Source organism: Cucurbita pepo, chromosome 10, assembly GCF_057944985.1.
Source record: "Cucurbita pepo subsp. pepo isolate OVF chromosome 10, ASM5794498v1, whole genome shotgun sequence".
In the NCBI taxonomy this organism is placed as follows: Eukaryota; Viridiplantae; Streptophyta; class Magnoliopsida; order Cucurbitales; family Cucurbitaceae; genus Cucurbita; species Cucurbita pepo.
The window spans coordinates 631,379-648,050 of record NC_141807.1 but is presented as its reverse complement, the minus strand read 5'-3'; the positions used below and the strand labels follow the sequence as shown (position 1 = coordinate 648,050).

Below are 16,672 nucleotides of genomic sequence, written 5' to 3'. Positions count from 1 at the left end.
AGAAGAAACGCCCTCCAGATCACAAAATTCTGATTTTTCAGCAATAGCCACAATCTTTTTGTTTCGTGACATTGATTTTATATAGAGTGGAGCACAAAGTTAGCTAGTTCCATGACATGTCCAATTTAAAATACAAGGTGAAAATTAAGAAGGTTTGGGAATAGAAAGGCTTTATTTATGGGGACGAAGGTCTGTCTATTAGCTGTCAATGGAAGCAATGTCTCGCTGCTTCCGAGGTAAATTGGTACTAAAGCACTCTATACTTCTCTTCCTCTGTTACGTTTGTCCTGAATTTGATGAAGCCTTCAACTTCTCTATTTGTTTACGGAGATATGCCTGTTTCAATTTCTCACGACGTGCTGCGGCCTGCTCTTGTCTACGAAATTTCAGCTCGGACGCCTTCTCTCTTGCTTGATTTACTTCTTCATGAACCTCCCTGAAGAAAACCAATATCAAAATAATCAATGAGTGAGCCTCATTTCAGAACAATGTTATAATGGAAGCTGCTAGCCAAGGGCTTGTTTGGTATTTGATAATTCCAAAACAGGGGAAAGAGGAGTTTACCTCACAAAGCGCTTATGCTCGTTGTTGTCCACTATTCCAGACGTCCTCCCAAGTCCTGTTGTCTTTGAGTTAAACAAGAACGATGGCTCGGTCTCATCTTCTGGAGTGTCCGTTTCTCCGGGTTCAGAAGCATCATGGTGTTGTGGTAGCTGTGATTCGTCCTGCTCAAGATTCTTGCGGAAAAAATCCACACAATACTTCTCCTGATCTTCCTCATCTGAGAGTTCCCCTTTCACTAGCTTGTCATATATCGCAGCCTTCTTCTCTAGTGCAGCATAGCTTACCGATCCATCCTTAATAGCTTTCAGCTCAAGTTTATCCCTGGATTTTAACAGAAATATATTAGACAACAACTTGTTAGCACAATTGTTTTAGTCTAAACAAGGACATTAAAAAAAAAAACGAATAATACACCAAATAATTGCTGTGGAAAAAACTAAGACATCTCGCATGAGCATAATTTAGCATCGGTTGGCATATACTCCTTCCCTTGAGGTCGGAGGTTCAAATCTCAACACCCATATACCCCTGCACATATTTTTTGTACTAAAAAAAAACGCATGCACTCATCTAGGTAATCTCAGCACTATTACTTGAGTCTGTCAAATAATAAAAAGGCAGGAAGTAATTGAGTCTGTCAGCATTATTACCCCTGCACATACAACTGTTGTCGCTTTCATTCTTCCATTGAGCACTAATTGCCTATTTCTAAGGAAATAATAAAAAGGACAGGAAGTAGGATACGTTTAAAACACCTTAACTTGAGTCTGTCAAAGAATATAATCTGAAGGGATGGAATCCAGAAAAAAAAAAAAAAAAAAAAATTGCCTTCACTCGAAATAGCCATACTACACTGCGGGATAAATGACCTCTTTTGCTAAGAAAACGAAGAGTTCACCTCTCTTCCTTTTTCCTAGGCCAAAAAGCCGATGGAGGGTACCTTACAAACTCTTGAATTCTATCTTCCCCACCCCCATCTTGGGCTAGAATTTGAAATTTGAACTTAGAATTACAAATATAGTGGACGCGTAGACGCCAAATGTCCCACTTCCAAATAATCAGGTTGTGTACGACCTCTTCCTAAGACTGTAACTTGGACTGGGAGCAAGGATACCCAACCTGCCTGTCGTAAAATTTTCCATTTTTTGGGAAATAGGAAAAAGGCATTACATTGATGATATGAAATGTTGCAAAAAAAAAAAAAAAAAAAAAGAGCCAAATCCCTAGTCCAAGGAAGATTACAAGGGAGACAAAAAAAAGACATTTAGACTATACAGCAACGTTTACATCTAGATAGAGCAATACCAAAAACAGTTTCTAGAAAAATATCAAAAAGTTTTATTGTGCCGTTGGAAGTTAATTTTATGTTTGAAAGTTAGGTTGTTCCATGATGTTTACAAAAGACCTTCCCAATTTACAACGAGGGAGGACAATTTACACCAAGATATAGCATGGTAAATCGCATTGTTGAAGAAAGCTATGATGAGGTTTTTTTTATAGCAAGGCTTTTGCATTCTTGAAGGGGTGGTACATTAAAACCGTGTCCAATAAATCCTTTGCCTACCTAGAAAAAGTGAGACGCCATCCGAAAATATTGAGAATTCTTGTCCAAAAATTTTGAACGTATGTGCATTGCATAAATAGGTGGCTTTGTGATTTGTTGTCTTTCTTGCATAATTGGCACCAACTTGGAAATAGAGTCATATAGGACATTCTTTTTTTTGTAGATTTTCACTTATGCTAATGGCTTTATGTGCTATTTCCTAGGAGAAGAACCTCACCTTTTTGGGTGATTTCCTTTCCATATTGTCTTTGCTAGCGTGGAGTTTATTGCTTCTACTTTTTTCCTTATATCCATCATCACAGATATTGTAGAGAGGACCTCATCAACACCGGGAAGCCATGTCAATGAGTTTGCTTCTTTAGACAATACAACTGAGGCAAGAACGAGAATTAATTTGGCTCATTCCATAGCTTCATTATCCTTTAGGTTCCTACTAAGCTTCAGCTCCCAGGAATTGTTAGACATCATTCCATGTTTCTTTGATTGTGGTTGTTTTGTTATGAGACAACCCATACAAAAATGGATACTACAAGGCTAGCATGGTGTTTTCAATCCATGGATCAGCTCAAAAAAAATGTGCTTCCTCCATCACCCCCACTATGGCAAATTTGGATAGTGATGAGGTTTTGATATTTTTTTATGTACTTCCATGGTCCCTTTGCGGAAGTTGGAGAGAGTTGATTTATGGAGTATATTTAGCTTGTATAAGTTTTCTCCACAAGACATTTCCTTTGTGATGTTATCTCCATATCCATTTGGCAAAGACAGCTTTGTTCTTCTCCTTCATTAAAAATAGACCAAATCCTCCCTTGTCTATTGGGAGATTCATGATATTCCATCGGACAGGTGTGAGCCATCTTTCCACATGGTTTCTGAATAATTTTTCTATACCGGTAACAACTTTTTGTGGGGAGGTTGGACAATATGACTTGTATTAGGGTGAGTCTTCTACCTTTGGAAGTATAACATGATGGTCACGTTGATAGCCTTCTTTCTATTTTTTAACAATGGTCTTCCAGAAGGAGAAGGATATGTGGATTCCCTTTAAAGGTAAACCTAGGTACATATTTGGCCATTCACCCTTTTTACAACCGTATTCCATTGGCAATGTCTTCGATAATTTTATGCTAACATTGATGCCCACAATCTCTATTTTCTGGAGATTGATATTTTGTCCAGAGAAGCTTTCGAAGGTTTTTACGATCTTGATCATGTTTTTTATGGAGGAGACATGTGGTAAATTAGAGAAGAGGATTATATCATTCGCAAATTGAAGGTGGTTGATGCTTAACCCTTCATTACCAAACTGAAAGTCCTTCATTTGCCCTTCAAATTCAGCATTGGTGAGTAGGCGATTGAAGCAATCCATTACCAAATTTTTAGCCAAAGAATCCCCATTTTCTTCATAAAAGGATGATGATGCCAAGTCAAGATGGTAGCCAGGATACCATTTAATTTGTTAGGAAGAGTGCCACATGCCAATTTTTTAACAAAAGAACAAAGCAAAATAAGTGACCTTGTGTCTCGGTATCATTCAAAAGACACCAACCTGGAGTGAGGTTGTTTGGATATCTCTCTGGATTATACGTGTGGTGATACTTTCAAGGTTGAACTCCTATAGAAATTTTTTAAATTTTTTTGGGAAATTTACCATTCAATGCAAAGTCCACTAGAGAATGGAAAAGGCCCTAATTTTGTATCAGAATTGAAAAGGGAGCAAACTTAGAACGAGCTGGAAGGCTTGAAGGGCCATTCGGAGATATCTTCCTCAATTAAGGATCTTCGGAAGATGCAATTCCAACTATGAGAGGTGGTTTTCCTAAACTAAACCATATTTCCTCAATCATGATCAGAGTAAATACAGTGGCAAAATCAGATCAAAAAACATCAAATGGGGTTACCTATTACGGAATGTGGCAAGATGAGTACATCAGTCCATCATCCATGTTAAGGACTTGCCTCACATCCTCTAAATATTTGGCTCTAAAATGACAAGTTATTAATGCCATGCATCGATTAAATGTTCAGACACTTTCCCTTGACAGATGAAATTAGGTTACTTTTAGCTCTTCATTCTGCAAACATTCATTTGATTCAGGTATGATCTTTCAGACTCACATGAATCAATTCCATTCTCGCTTAGAATCTAAAGTGAAAAGCTATTAGAAAAACAAATCCAATGCAATCTTCGATGCTCGTAGACCCCAAAACTCCAATGACCAAATCCAAACAGACGCTCACAAATTCAACCACAAAAATTAAAATAGGAACTCATAAAAGAAGAAATCGAAAACATACTTGAGAGCGCGGGCCTCGACGCCTGAATTGTGGGAGGAGAGAAGGTCTTTGGGAGTAATCTTCTTCTTCGCACGGTGGAACTCGACGTCGGGGCCAGCCAATTCCTTGGTCTTTTTGGACTCTTCTTGAGACTTGTAGAGGTGAGCCTTGAGCTCCATGATTGAAGATGCGCCGACACCAGCTATGGCCTTGTGCTTTTTCGGCATGATCGAAGACTCCGTCAGCCATCCCAGCGATTCTACAACCACCCTCTTCTTCTTTCCCTCCTCTCCCATCTTCTCCAGTAATGGTGAAGGAGCAATCGAAGAAAGAAAATGTGAGGAATTCAGATGCCCTACTTGTTTAGATTCTTCTTCTCTGCGAAGTCGGAGATGAAACCGGTCGTGCTCGCCCTTCAATCTGTACCTTCTGTATGTGACTCAATACGGTTTATTGATTGCCGATGATTCGGGCCGGGAGTGGACCTCAAATTAAACCTAACCTGGTTCAATTCGACCCGTGATATTATTATTATTATTATATTATTTTCAAATTATAACACACCTTAATTTTAGAAAAATATGATTTATAATCGTTAGAAGATTAAATTTAATAAAATTATATGAACACAATTATAATTTTAAAATTGTGAATGAGATATTTTTAATCTAAAATTTGGCCAAGAACAATAGATTTGAGAACAATAGATTTAAGCTATTACAAATGACAAAATCTGCTAGACTTGAACTATTACAAAAATGGCATCATAGTCGTCTGCAAAGAATTCTCAACGCGAAAAAGAGACAAAAGGCTGATCTTTGAATAGGAAAAAGAGTGGATCTGCAGGATCCAAAATGAATTGGCTTATTCGAAAAAAGTCTTGTTCGTTGGAAGATCTATCTCGTGTCTGGTACTGCACGGTTCCACTCTGCAAGAACTCCGAATCATTCTCTTCATCAGAAAGGATCCGCTTGCCCCGAAATGACCTAGCCCAATAGGGAAATCCCAATTCATTGGGCCTTTCGATACAATCAAATAGAAAGCCCCAAGGGCGCCATATTCTAAGAGCCCAAACTATGTGATTGAATAAATCGAACATTAGTCCATAAATCTATTGCAACACTAAATCTATGTTGCAATGTTGAACTAAATCAAACAATCATTCAAATGAATATTACAAGATCCCACAAGTTGGTCTTGGGCGATGGGAGTCGCACATAAAACCACAGGATTCCATTACTTGTCATGCATCGATTACCTGATAGCCAACAGTAGGCAACACAAGTATGGAGGGCAATATGACATTCATAGACTAAATAAGGCGCTGATCACTTCCATGAGAAACCAAATGACAAACCCAAAAAATTAATGTCTGATCCCATAATATATAAAAAGAAGAGAAACGTTGAAGAACAGCTGATAAGAAGGTCTCTAACGAAGATTTCAAAATAAGACAACTCTGGTAGCTTTTTCTCATATTCCTTAAACAAGCAAATTACATAAATAAATTGGGCCTTGAAGCCTTGTAAGTGGTCTTCAGCTTTCTGGTGGGTGGCCTAACAGTCCTGAACACCAAGGGGAACTTGATCTTGGAGTCATGGAATTGCTTGGTGCTTTCCCTCTTGCAAAGCTTAGCAGGGACGGTTGCTGTCTTGATGATTTGGATGCAAGGAGACCTGACCCTGTGGCGAGAAGCCATTTCGGTGTACATTGCTTCCACAGCTCCATTTAAGGTGGTATCACGGTACTCCTTGTACATGTTGTGATAACCCGTGCGACTTTGGTAACGCAACCAAATACCATAGTTCTTGATCTTCGTTGGATTCTTCTCAAAGATCTGAAGACAATGACGATTCCATTAGAAAAACCCAACTGAATAATATAGCTAGTGATTCAGTAATATCCATGTTAGAACTCAGCAACCCAACTCCAGAAAATAGCTATGGAACACAACTTGGAGGAAAAAATCACCATTGATGCCAAACTTCGTTACACCAAGACATCCATTGCAATCACAGAGGAAACTTCCCCCATACGGACACATCAAAATCATTCATCAACACGGCTGATAATTTTTTCTCTTGTATTACAAGATTCACGATTCAAAAAGCATCACAAATTCATAGTAGGAAGATTGTATATTGAATCAATGTTACAACAAAACACAAAACAAAACACCCAATTTCTCATCCCACAATAAGTTCTTCACATTTACGCTCACAATGACAATACTTCAAAACAATCCAAAGGATAAAAATCGCCTCCGAGTTTCACTACCGCATCAAAGAGGGATAAAGCACTGAACAACAAGTTAATCATGGCAACAGGTTACAAAGAAGCAAAAGAGCAATAGTTCAGATCGATGCCAGATGAAAGCAGAGCGATCATTCATTTACAATGTGATCGGATAAACATACTCGGCATAACAATTATAGACCCTTCTAACAGGAAGAAGTGCGTGAGGAAAAAAAACACGTTACCTCATTGATGGCGAGCACCTGGCCGTTGCTCTTCTTGACTTTCTTCAGCTTCCTCAGAAAATACCTATGACAAAGCAAGAAAAATAAAAACAAAGAGAGAAATAGGGTTTAGCTAACACTTCAAAATCAGGCATCAAAACTGGATTTTATAAATCCAAAAGAACTTAAATAACACTTCTTCAAACAAGGCCATCAAATAACACGAGAAAACTCACCAGAATTTGGATTTGGCGCGAACTTCATTAGTCGCCCACAGCTTCATTCGGTAAATCTTGGGATGCTCATCTGCTTCGGATGGGAGAGCCCTCCCCACAACCTGATATTGGTGGAACTGCAAAAAAAAAAAAAAATCACCCCAAATTGAACCGCATCAACAAGCCATTTCCTTTCATTGCCTTCAAACGGCTCCATAAATAACAGATACAAAGAGAGCGAGAAGGATAGATGAATTTAACTCGCCTCCATTAACTTATTCTGCGAACCTTATAACTAAAGAAAGATAAAAGAAAGCATTAGATTTCAGACAGGGAAGCTTACCCTGAAAGTAACCATTTGCGACGATTGTAGAGCTCTGGACGCTCCGCCTGGTGCTTTCTCTGAGGAGGAGGATTTCTGCGGCTAAGACAGGAACGAAAACCCTAGTTCCCGTCGTCTTTATATACATTGTAATTTTTGGTGCAATTTGCCCAAAACCCTAATGGATGTTTTAATTGTATTTTCTTTTTTTCTTTTAATTAAACTCTATTTTTAATTGAGTTTCTTTCATGCATAAATTAATTAAAAATAACTTTGACAACATCACAAATTTGGACCAAACTTAGTTATGCGATTGTTTTCATTTAAAATCTTAAAAATTTTGTATTTCGAAAATTATATATATAAAAAATAATAATAATAAATCTTTAAGTAGCACTGATATTTGTGGTATTATTCAATATATAAAATAAAATTCGAAAAATGTAATTGATTAACAAATGTTTAAAATTGTATCAAATTAAACTATTTTTTATTAATTATTTATAATTCCAATGAATCCCGCCGTTTTTTTTTCTGCGTGTCTAGTTAATGGGCCAAACCCTGCGGCCCAAATCACCCAATTCAGGAAGCCCAATATTACCTCTTGGATGAGGCCCATTGGTTGAAGGATATAAGGAGAAAAAAGAGAGGAAAATAGGAAAGAGTTGATTCATAAATTGAAGCATATTAGAGAGAAAAATAGGAGGTGACGAGGTGTAATGTTAATGCAACTTTTGAAAATTGACGGGTATTTTTTTAACGAGCTATAAACGTATTTTTTTACTTTAAAACTTTAAAATTTTAGGAGTATTTTTTAATCTATAAAATTAGTGATAAATATATTTTTTATTTTTATTTTAAGTTTAAAAATATGAATGAAATTTTTAAAAGTTGTAAAATCACAAAATTTAAAAATTAAAATGTAGTATGCAAAAATGTGTAATTTTTATAGCTATTGGGTGTACGGAGGGAGATTATTAGTATATTTGTTTAAATATATATATATATATTAAAAGGAAACTATAAATATATGTTTAATATATAAAAATATTATTAAAAAAAAAAGATATTTACTGTTGGCATGTGCAATGGATACTAATTGCCAACTTTTAGTTAAACTGAAGACATCTTTTTAATAAATAAAAAGGAAAATAAAGATTTGAATCTTGGTTGAATTAGTTGTTTACTTACTAACTGACAAACTCCAAAAAAAAAAAAAAAAACTTATTTCATGTTTTAGAAAAACCTTACAATAATGTCTTACAGTTTTATTATAAAACTAGTGATCATTTTTTTAAATAATAATTAATTAATTAATTTCAAATATATATATATATATATATATCTATCTGCCCCTCTTTATTCCTCCCTCGCTGATAAGTCTTTTTAAAATTGACTATTTATTCATTTATTAGAGGTATTCGGTAATGAAATAAATGAGATAATATTCTAATAATAATAATAATAAATGTATAGAGTGACGTAATACATACCATAAAAAACAAAGTAAAATGCATTGGACAACCAACAGCCTCCCAATAATGATGATCATAAGGATAATATATAAGCTAACAACTTTGATGGACGCCATAAATAATTAATAACAAATATCTTCTTCATCCATTAATTTTCTATTCAATAAATTATTTATTAAAAATTTAATTTTATGTCTAATAAATTTAATTTTAGAACTCTATTGGATATAAAATTTAATTTTATTTATCATAAACTAGTTACTTTCTACCCGATTAATTTAAATAAGAATGGGCGAATTATTTTTTAAAAATAACTTTATTATTAGTAAAACAGTATGGGAAATTTTCTAACTATAAAGTCGGATTTTTTTTTTATTTACACTAAATATATTCTATAAATATTTGGTAGTATTGAAAAATGATCCAAAAATGACATTTACATCACCATCTCATCTGAGAGGGTCCCATAAACACAAAAATGGTCAAACCCCTCTAGTGTAGGCTTTAAGGCTTTAATCAACTGATCTGATACTTGAAAGGCAACGTCGGAAATCGAATTTCCATGCAAAGAAATATCGACATGAACCAAAAATCATTGCGTAATTACATTTAGGAAATGAGAGAATATATCTAACCCAAAATAATAAAATTATTAAGTAGTGATGAGATAAGTGGATGGACAGATGGCCGGCCCATCCACGTGAAGCTGATTTGTTAACTAGAAAGGACAAGTCATCGCCAGGCCAGCATCCTCCTTTTAAATCCAAATCGACAGCTCCAATAATCAAATCAACGAAAAACACACACATTCCCCCTCTCCCCCCAAAGAATCCCAGCCGTTCGTTTTTCCACGCAGATACAAATATGAAAAAAGAACTATAAAAAAAAAAAAAAAAAAAAAAAAAAAGAATACAGTGCAGCAACTACAGAGAAGAGAAGAGAAGAGGAAGAGGGCAATTTGGAGATTTGGAAAATAACTAAAGCGAGAGATTGGGGAATCGAGGGCACCGCCGGGAGATGGAGACCATGCAGTCATCTTTGGGACAGATAGTGGGATTGAAGGCGATTTCATCACAGCCGTCAGATCTGTGCCGCTTGAAATCAAGCAGCGAACAAAACATGGCGATGAAGAGAACCAGTTGGTTGAAGGCGTACCGTTGCCCAACACACTGGTGGGACCCAGCACCGAATGCCAGAAAGTTTCTTTTGAAAATTCGGTCCTCTTGCCTTTCCTCCGAGAACCGGTCCGGATCGAACCGCTCCGGTTCGATGAAACCCTGGAAGCTCGACTCGTACGCAGATGGGAACACGATTGCGCCTTTTGGAATCGTGTATGAATCGGTCAACGGGAACTCCGCCGCCGCCACGTGCGGCACCACGGTTGCCGGAGCGCGGTACCGGACCACTTCACGGGCCACTGCCTGAGTGTACTTCATTTCCAGAAGCTGCTCTGATGAGATCAGTGAGTCAGATTCCGGCGACCAGATTGATTTGACTTCGTCCCGAACTTTGGCGACCACCTCGGGATGCGAGTCGAGGAGACTGACGGCCCACAGAAGCGACGAAGTTGAAGCGTCTTGAGCGGCGAAGAGGAAATCGAAGAGATACAGCCCGAGCTCGTAGTTACTGGTGTGAACAGGCTCCGCCTCGCCAGCCGCCGCTGCAGCCTCGAGTTCCTTCACGGTGTCCTGCATCCAAAAGTCTATCAAACACGACGGCTCTTCTTCTCTTTTCATCTTCACCTTGCTCTTCTCAGCGCAGTCGGCAAGGACCTCCACCAGCCGGTTGACGGCGAGTCTCGCGTTTCTAAAACCTGTTCCAGGCAAGTCGATTGGAAGTTTCATCAGGCCGACATTGAAGAGGTTGTAATCGACTCTGAACTTCTCGCGAACCTTTTCGCCTAAATACGGCCCGACGAACACCATCTGAGAGGTTTCGAGGTTAAGATCTCGAGCCAGAAACCTCAAGGGAATCGGCTTCGGCGAGGACTCCGACGACTTCTGATCCCAAAGTTTCAAATGCTTTAGAATAATGATCTGCTGAAGCGCGGTGTATGTGGTGAGCGCTTTGGGCGTGAAATTAGGAGCGATTCGACGGCGCAGATCCTTGTGCTTTTGGCCTAACATGTAAATCAGATTATCCTCACCGAATAGCTTCTTCCCGAAGGGATGACCGACGAGGTTCATAGCGTCGGAACGCACATTGGCGAAAATCTTGTGAGAGAGCTCAGTGTCGCGAATGAAGACGATGAAGTTTCCGGCTATGTAGTTGACAGAGAAGCCAACGCCGGAGGATTTAGCCAAAGAGGCCTGAATCTCCCAGAAACGGGCAGGGTTCCTAACCAGAGGAATTGCGTTGCCGACGAAGGGGAAAACGAGAGGAGGACCAGGAACAGAGCGCTTCTTCTTCAGATAAGAGATCTGCTCGAGAAAGAGGAGCAGAAACACAAGAGAGGCCACGAACGGAAGCAGTGGCGAAAGAAAAGCCAGAAGCGAATTCATCGTTTCTTCTCCCGAAAGGAATCTGTGCGAGAGAGAATGCAGAAAAGAAGAGAGTTAAATAAGGGAATGAGAGGGAGAAATTGATTAGGACGCCATCGAAGCGTTGAAGGTGAGAGCTCAGTGAGGTGTCTGAAGAAGATATCAAGACTGCGATCTTGGCAGACTGGACTCTCCCCCTTCATTTTCATTTTTATATTATTTTCTATTTCTATAATCAACTTCCAGGTTAAATATTTATTCGACAGATAACAAATTTGGGCATGTGGATCGATTTTTCATTAATACAATAATTGAACTAAAAAACAAAAAAAAAAACAACTGAATTTTTAATTCATCATAGGCTAAATTACACCATTCTCTTAAATGAATGTTTCTTTATTCTCTCCAACACATTTCACAATCCACTCCTTTAAAGCTTCACCTGCATTTTTGACATACAGCCTCATAACACAACAGCCTCATAACACAACAAATTTCACAATCCACTCCTTAAAGCTTCATCGGTTTTGCTCTGATACCATTTAGTTATCACAACAAAAGCTTTCGGAAACCCGTGAGGGAAAGCTTAAAAGAAAATATCGGTTACCTAGCTGGACCTAGGTTGTTACAAATATGTATAGAAATTCTTAAAATAAAATAAAATCTTTAAAGATTTAGGTAAGAAAATTGATTTGAAAACTAATGTTCAGAAATAAAAAAGCATAAGTGATATCATTTATTATTTAATTATAACTACCATTCATTTTTTTTTTTTTTTCATTTAGAGTACTATTGTGTCATTTTCATTTACAATATTATTCCCAACATCAAGTTTCAGATTCGAGAGTTCACATCAATCTACACTAATGTGGTTATAGCTTCAAAGCTAAGCACTTATACAATTAAACATTTACTCCTTAGATTAAACAAATTAACAACAAAGGCATATAGTATTTTTATGCGAACCATATATGAATTAAAGAAAAAAAAAATTGAAAAAAAAATTGGATGATAATTTGAGACTTTGTTAGATTAGAAACATTAAAGCAAGTAGACTTTACAACTCATCTCACAACAAAGGTCTTATTCTTTTTTCCTTTTCTAAAATCATAGTCGACAGAGATTCCCTCTAAAATGTTCTTTTGGTAGTTGAAACCACCCATTGACCAAAATGGATACACAGCATAGAATTAGCTTTCCTGCCCTACCATTTGCTTCATCAAAAAAAGGACGATGAGTGTGAACACACACACACACACACACACAAGTAACAATAGAAATGCATTGAAATTCATGACGTGAAACATTTTTCATGTTCGAGTTTGATAGGTTAAAATCACTAAATTTTAACTTACCATACAAGTGAACACTATATATATATAATATACCATTTCCTTTAGACCCGAGGTTAGACTTGGAAGAAGATACACATTATGCGGACCTACTCAAAACATATACCCGGGCGCATTATACCACGCGTTAAATTCAACCCTAAACGACATCGAAAGTGATATTTCTACTAACCCATTTGATAAAATTTCTCACTATGAGCTTGACGTTAGAGGTCGTCCACGCCCCATCGTGAACCCCCGAGTTCCATCAGGCATTTTCGGGCCGGGAGGTGGCTTTGAAAGTTCAATGTGATGAGCAGAAGTTGTAGTTCCATGACCTAGAAGAGAGCAAAAGATTAGCAGGCTAAAATTTCTTAATAACATCAAATCTGCAATGACGTGATCAGATCAGTACCGGTTCCATTGACACTCTTGTACTTTTGTCTTCTAGTTCGTCCTTGATTTCGACCTCTATGTCCATGTTTGTCCTTGTGTTGATGATCGCCCTCCTAAAATTGGCAAAGTTGATATTGTTATCATGACAAGCTTTTTCATGAAATCCTATCTGATAGAAATTTTCACGGTTTGGGTAAACATGTGTGGCTAATAAAACGCGCTCAGAAAAAGAAAGTATACGAGAGACATTAACCTCTTCATCAGGAACATCATCATGATGCTCAGTTATGTCCTGAATTTCTTCATCCCCATTCTGATCAGTTATTCGCCCACTACTGTTCTTGTCGGGACCATTCTGATCAGCTATTCTCCCGGTGCAGTTCTTGTCGGGATCATGTCCTCTCCAGTGTTGCTTCCTCTGGCCATGCTTACTCTGAAGTTGAGGACTGTATTGTAAATACAATCAAGTGGATATGTAAGTGAAATGAGATACAGTACCAGATGCTTGAGAGGCTTAACCCGCATGCCATTTCTCCAATCGTGTTCATCATTTAAAGTAGCCACCTTATGAACCACCAGATAAACGACTATCCATATCAAATCAAACACAGAAAAATTATCAAGTTGAAGTAAATAAAGCATGGAGATGATCACTCACAGCCTTCTCAGATGCCTCCAGAGACTCATACTCTACAAGAGCATGCAACTATACATAGCAACCAAGAAAAATTGGTCAATTGAATGAGTACATCAAGAAGTCTGAGACAAAGCATAGCTACATCACTTAACTACTATATAACAAAAACATAGCATCAAAATCTAAAAACAAATCAGTGGACATTGTTGCTTTCTTCTCTTGGCTTTTATAACAAGGAACAGAATAAGACACTCAGAAGTTCAATCAACATACTACATTGAACACCACATATATCACCACAATGTCCCTTTAATAAAAACCGAAAATTGAATTTCTAGCAGTTGGTTACACAGTTTACCTTATTACTGATCAGCACATCACCCTTGCTGCTTTTCCCCAATTTGTCTACCATATGTGGGTCGTAAACGGTGATACTTCTTATGCTAAAAAATCCAAAAACAACTTTTCATCCAGTGAAGTGTGAACGGAAAAATATTTTCACGAAAACATAGTTTTGTAAACAGGAAGAGCATACTGTCCAGCTGCTCCAAAAATTCTTTTGATATTCTCCTCTGAATGATCTTCAGGTAGATTTTCTACCAAAATAGTAAATACCTATACTCCACATAGAAATGTCATAAATTAACCATATGTTACACATCAATTGTTGATTTCATAAGTACACGAGCAAATACCTTAGGATCCCTAGTCTCAGGCAACGGAATAGGATGGAGACGCTTGACTTTCTTCCCATTAGGACTTACGACCTGCAATTGGCAGGTAAATTAACATGTGCTCATGGCATCATGCAAAAAGAAGCCTTGGTTGCTACATTCTAAAAGGTCGCACGTAGTATCTTACAAGAACAGAGGATTCCCTCAGTGCAGCAGTGATAAATGTATGATCTTGAGTAAGTTTTTTCATTCTCTTGAAGGCAGCAATAATAGCTATGGGAACTAGACAAACAAAGAGAAAATGAATTTCAACTTTACGCATTGGTAACAGTACAATTAGTTACTACAAGATGTTAGGGAAAATCAGATCCACCGACAATAAAAAAGAATATATAGAGAGAGAATAACAAAAACAAAGAAGATAAAATTGGAAAATAGGACATGAACAGTCTTATTTTCATTCATCAAATATATATAAAGATACAAGTACGAGAATATGAGCAAACAAATGGTAGAATCTGGTAGGGAGTATGCAATTTTTACATACTTCATCTTTAATTCGAGATATTTAGATTTATTGTATGTAACAACAATGCTAGGGAAAGAATCCATGCAGTCGACATCAAAAAATCAGCAAAGACTAGAACCATTAGAAGATTAATTGTAGTTCGTTTGTTCTAGTACTTTACATGAAAAATGTTCAACACATGTCAAAGGCCATAATATCATGAATAGAGAAGCGAACGATCAGCAATCAACCATACTTAATTCAGAACAGTCCATGAAATTCATCACAGACGAATCTAGCTGCACAAGGAAGTGCCTACATGGCTCATTAAATTCTTCGAAAGCCTTCTGAAATTATTACTTATATTGCTTACTTGTTCATAGTTAATAGTTTGATAAAAATCCAAAAAAGCAAATTATCTCACGACTTATAATGCATATTCAACCCTTTGAAGGAGGTCAATACTACTGGGAGTATTCATTTCCATTGAAAGATAATAAAATCTCCAAAAATTTGAAGAATAGCCAAGCAACATACCAAAACCATCCTTGTTCTTTTTTATTAATCCCAACAAGTGTTTATCGGTGGGTAAGTTTTCATCGCTGAAGTAGTACTCTACCTGCGAAGACATTTTGACCAATCATAAAGACCGACGATGCTACAAAATTATATTCAAAAAAGAAAAAATGAATGAATTGGAATCCAAATTATCATAATCTAAATGCTCTCTTCAGGTCTTGCATCAAAAGACTATACAAATAGTAGCGTAACAAACCACCAAGTTTATGATATCACGGCGGCCAAATAGCTCCCCTTGCAGTTGATATCCTAACCATAAGCTTCCTAACGTTCTAATGTTTGCACCAAGCGGTGCAAGTGGATATATAAAAACTTACACAAATAAAGTGAAATGCATGTGAAAGAGGAAATCCCATTGACATACTGATTCTCTATCCTGGAAGAAAACTTCGGAACTCCCATTCAAGCCAGTGGCTTGAGATTAATACATAAATAATCCGAAAACTTACAAAACAATCCAGATAGAGAATTGAAAGACCGCATACCACGCCAAACCTAACGAAGAGAAGAAATTCGAGGTCCAATACGAAGCGCGGTGGAGAGTGGGGAAGGCAGAGGCGGTAGAGTTACCTGCTTAATGATCCTGCGTTTCAGATCCTCAGAGAGAACAGCGGCTTTAACTTCGTGATCGTGATGCTCCCTGAGTCCCTGGTCATGATCGTCTTCGGAAGCCAATGATTGAATCTCAGGCACGTCGCGACTGGGTGATCCGGCAGGATCTTGCCGTGGAGGCGACGGAATGGACTCAGAGACGGAGGAAGAGATTACGTCAGGGGAGGACGATATCGGAGGCTCATCGCCGGCCATAGTGAGTAGGAGAAATGCGTTAGGCAGTAAGAACCCAAAGTACCTTCACGCCCTCCGTTTCTCCTACTTCGATTGGTTTTTCCGCGGACCTTTTTATATCAGTAGGAGACAATACCCTCCTCTGTTGAGGGCAATTTGGACATTTCGCTTGATCCTTTTATTAAGACATTTTGAATTCCGTCCTTTGCCCCCAATTTCTCGGCGCCAGTATTATGTTACGCGCTCTGTTCAGTATGACCTTAAACGGGCAGGGCCGGTTTGGATTATTGGACTTAATTTCAAACTGGAACAATAACCGTTCCATCAGTTCTTAGCAGTTATATTTCAAGCTCAGACCTAATTATATTTCATAGAATGTTTAAAATTTTAATTTCAATAAAAAAA

At 37.6% G+C, this 16,672-nt stretch overlaps 4 protein-coding genes across 4 annotated transcripts; all 4 read right to left on the bottom strand.

Moving 5' to 3' along the window:
* Positions 1-19: 19 nt before the first annotated feature.
* LOC111803954 (uncharacterized protein At4g18257-like) lies at positions 20-4,854 on the bottom strand. Its single transcript, XM_023688577.2, has 3 exons — positions 4,427-4,854; positions 565-885; positions 20-436 (listed from the first exon to the last, which is right to left on the bottom strand). The coding sequence occupies exons 1-3, from the start codon at positions 4,699-4,701 to the stop codon at positions 277-279; spliced, it is 756 nt and encodes a 251-aa protein (XP_023544345.1). The 5' UTR covers positions 4,702-4,854; the 3' UTR covers positions 20-276.
* A 900-nt stretch (positions 4,855-5,754) lies between these two features.
* Positions 5,755-7,572, bottom strand: LOC111803383 (large ribosomal subunit protein eL20). Its single transcript, XM_023687750.2, has 4 exons — positions 7,423-7,572; positions 7,101-7,216; positions 6,886-6,949; positions 5,755-6,242 (listed from the first exon to the last, which is right to left on the bottom strand). Exons 1-4 carry the CDS (start codon positions 7,435-7,437, stop codon positions 5,901-5,903), a joined length of 537 nt encoding a protein of 178 aa, XP_023543518.1. The 5' UTR covers positions 7,438-7,572; the 3' UTR covers positions 5,755-5,900.
* Positions 7,573-9,507: 1,935 nt separating this feature from the next.
* Positions 9,508-11,603, bottom strand: LOC111803380 (cytochrome P450 710A11). Its single transcript, XM_023687747.2, has one exon. It carries the CDS (start codon positions 11,375-11,377, stop codon positions 9,854-9,856), a length of 1,524 nt encoding a protein of 507 aa, XP_023543515.1. The 5' UTR covers positions 11,378-11,603; the 3' UTR covers positions 9,508-9,853.
* Positions 11,604-12,624: 1,021 nt separating this feature from the next.
* On the bottom strand, positions 12,625-16,370 carry LOC111803382 (la-related protein 6A). Its single transcript, XM_023687749.2, has 11 exons — positions 16,052-16,370; positions 15,440-15,521; positions 14,582-14,676; positions 14,416-14,487; positions 14,256-14,335; positions 14,079-14,163; positions 13,742-13,789; positions 13,582-13,647; positions 13,337-13,516; positions 13,103-13,196; positions 12,625-13,025 (listed from the first exon to the last, which is right to left on the bottom strand). Exons 1-11 carry the CDS (start codon positions 16,286-16,288, stop codon positions 12,901-12,903), a joined length of 1,164 nt encoding a protein of 387 aa, XP_023543517.1. The 5' UTR covers positions 16,289-16,370; the 3' UTR covers positions 12,625-12,900.
* Between the last annotated feature and the right edge of the window lie 302 nt (positions 16,371-16,672).

Bases quoted from the DNA above. Each gene is read 5' to 3' on its own strand.
- LOC111803954 (XM_023688577.2), bottom strand. From the start codon at position 4,701: ATGGGAGAGGAGGGAAAGAAGAAGAGGGTGGTTGTAGAATCGCTGGGA. The intron at 886-4,426 runs GTATGTTTTCGA...GTTAAAATCCAG, and splicing joins GTCGAGGCCCGCGCTCTCAA to GGATAAACTTGAGCTGAAAG. The intron at 437-564 runs GTAAACTCCTCT...GGTTTTCTTCAG, and splicing joins GAGCATAAGCGCTTTGTGAG to GGAGGTTCATGAAGAAGTAA.
- LOC111803383 (XM_023687750.2), bottom strand. The intron at 6,950-7,100 runs GTGAGTTTTCTC...GCTTTGTCATAG, and splicing joins CGCGCCAAATCCAAATTCTG to GTATTTTCTGAGGAAGCTGA. The intron at 6,243-6,885 runs GTAACGTGTTTT...CATTGTCTTCAG, and splicing joins AGGTGCTCGCCATCAATGAG to ATCTTTGAGAAGAATCCAAC.
- LOC111803380 (XM_023687747.2), bottom strand. From the start codon at position 11,377: ATGAATTCGCTTCTGGCTTTTCTTTCGCCACTGCTTCCGTTCGTGGCC.
- LOC111803382 (XM_023687749.2), bottom strand. From the start codon at position 16,288: ATGGCCGGCGATGAGCCTCCGATATCGTCCTCCCCTGACGTAATCTCT. The intron at 14,336-14,415 runs GTATTTGCTCGT...TGTGGAGTATAG, and splicing joins CTGAGACTAGGGATCCTAAG to GTATTTACTATTTTGGTAGA. The intron at 13,648-13,741 runs GTGAGTGATCAT...GTGGTTCATAAG, and splicing joins TGGAGGCATCTGAGAAGGCT to GTGGCTACTTTAAATGATGA.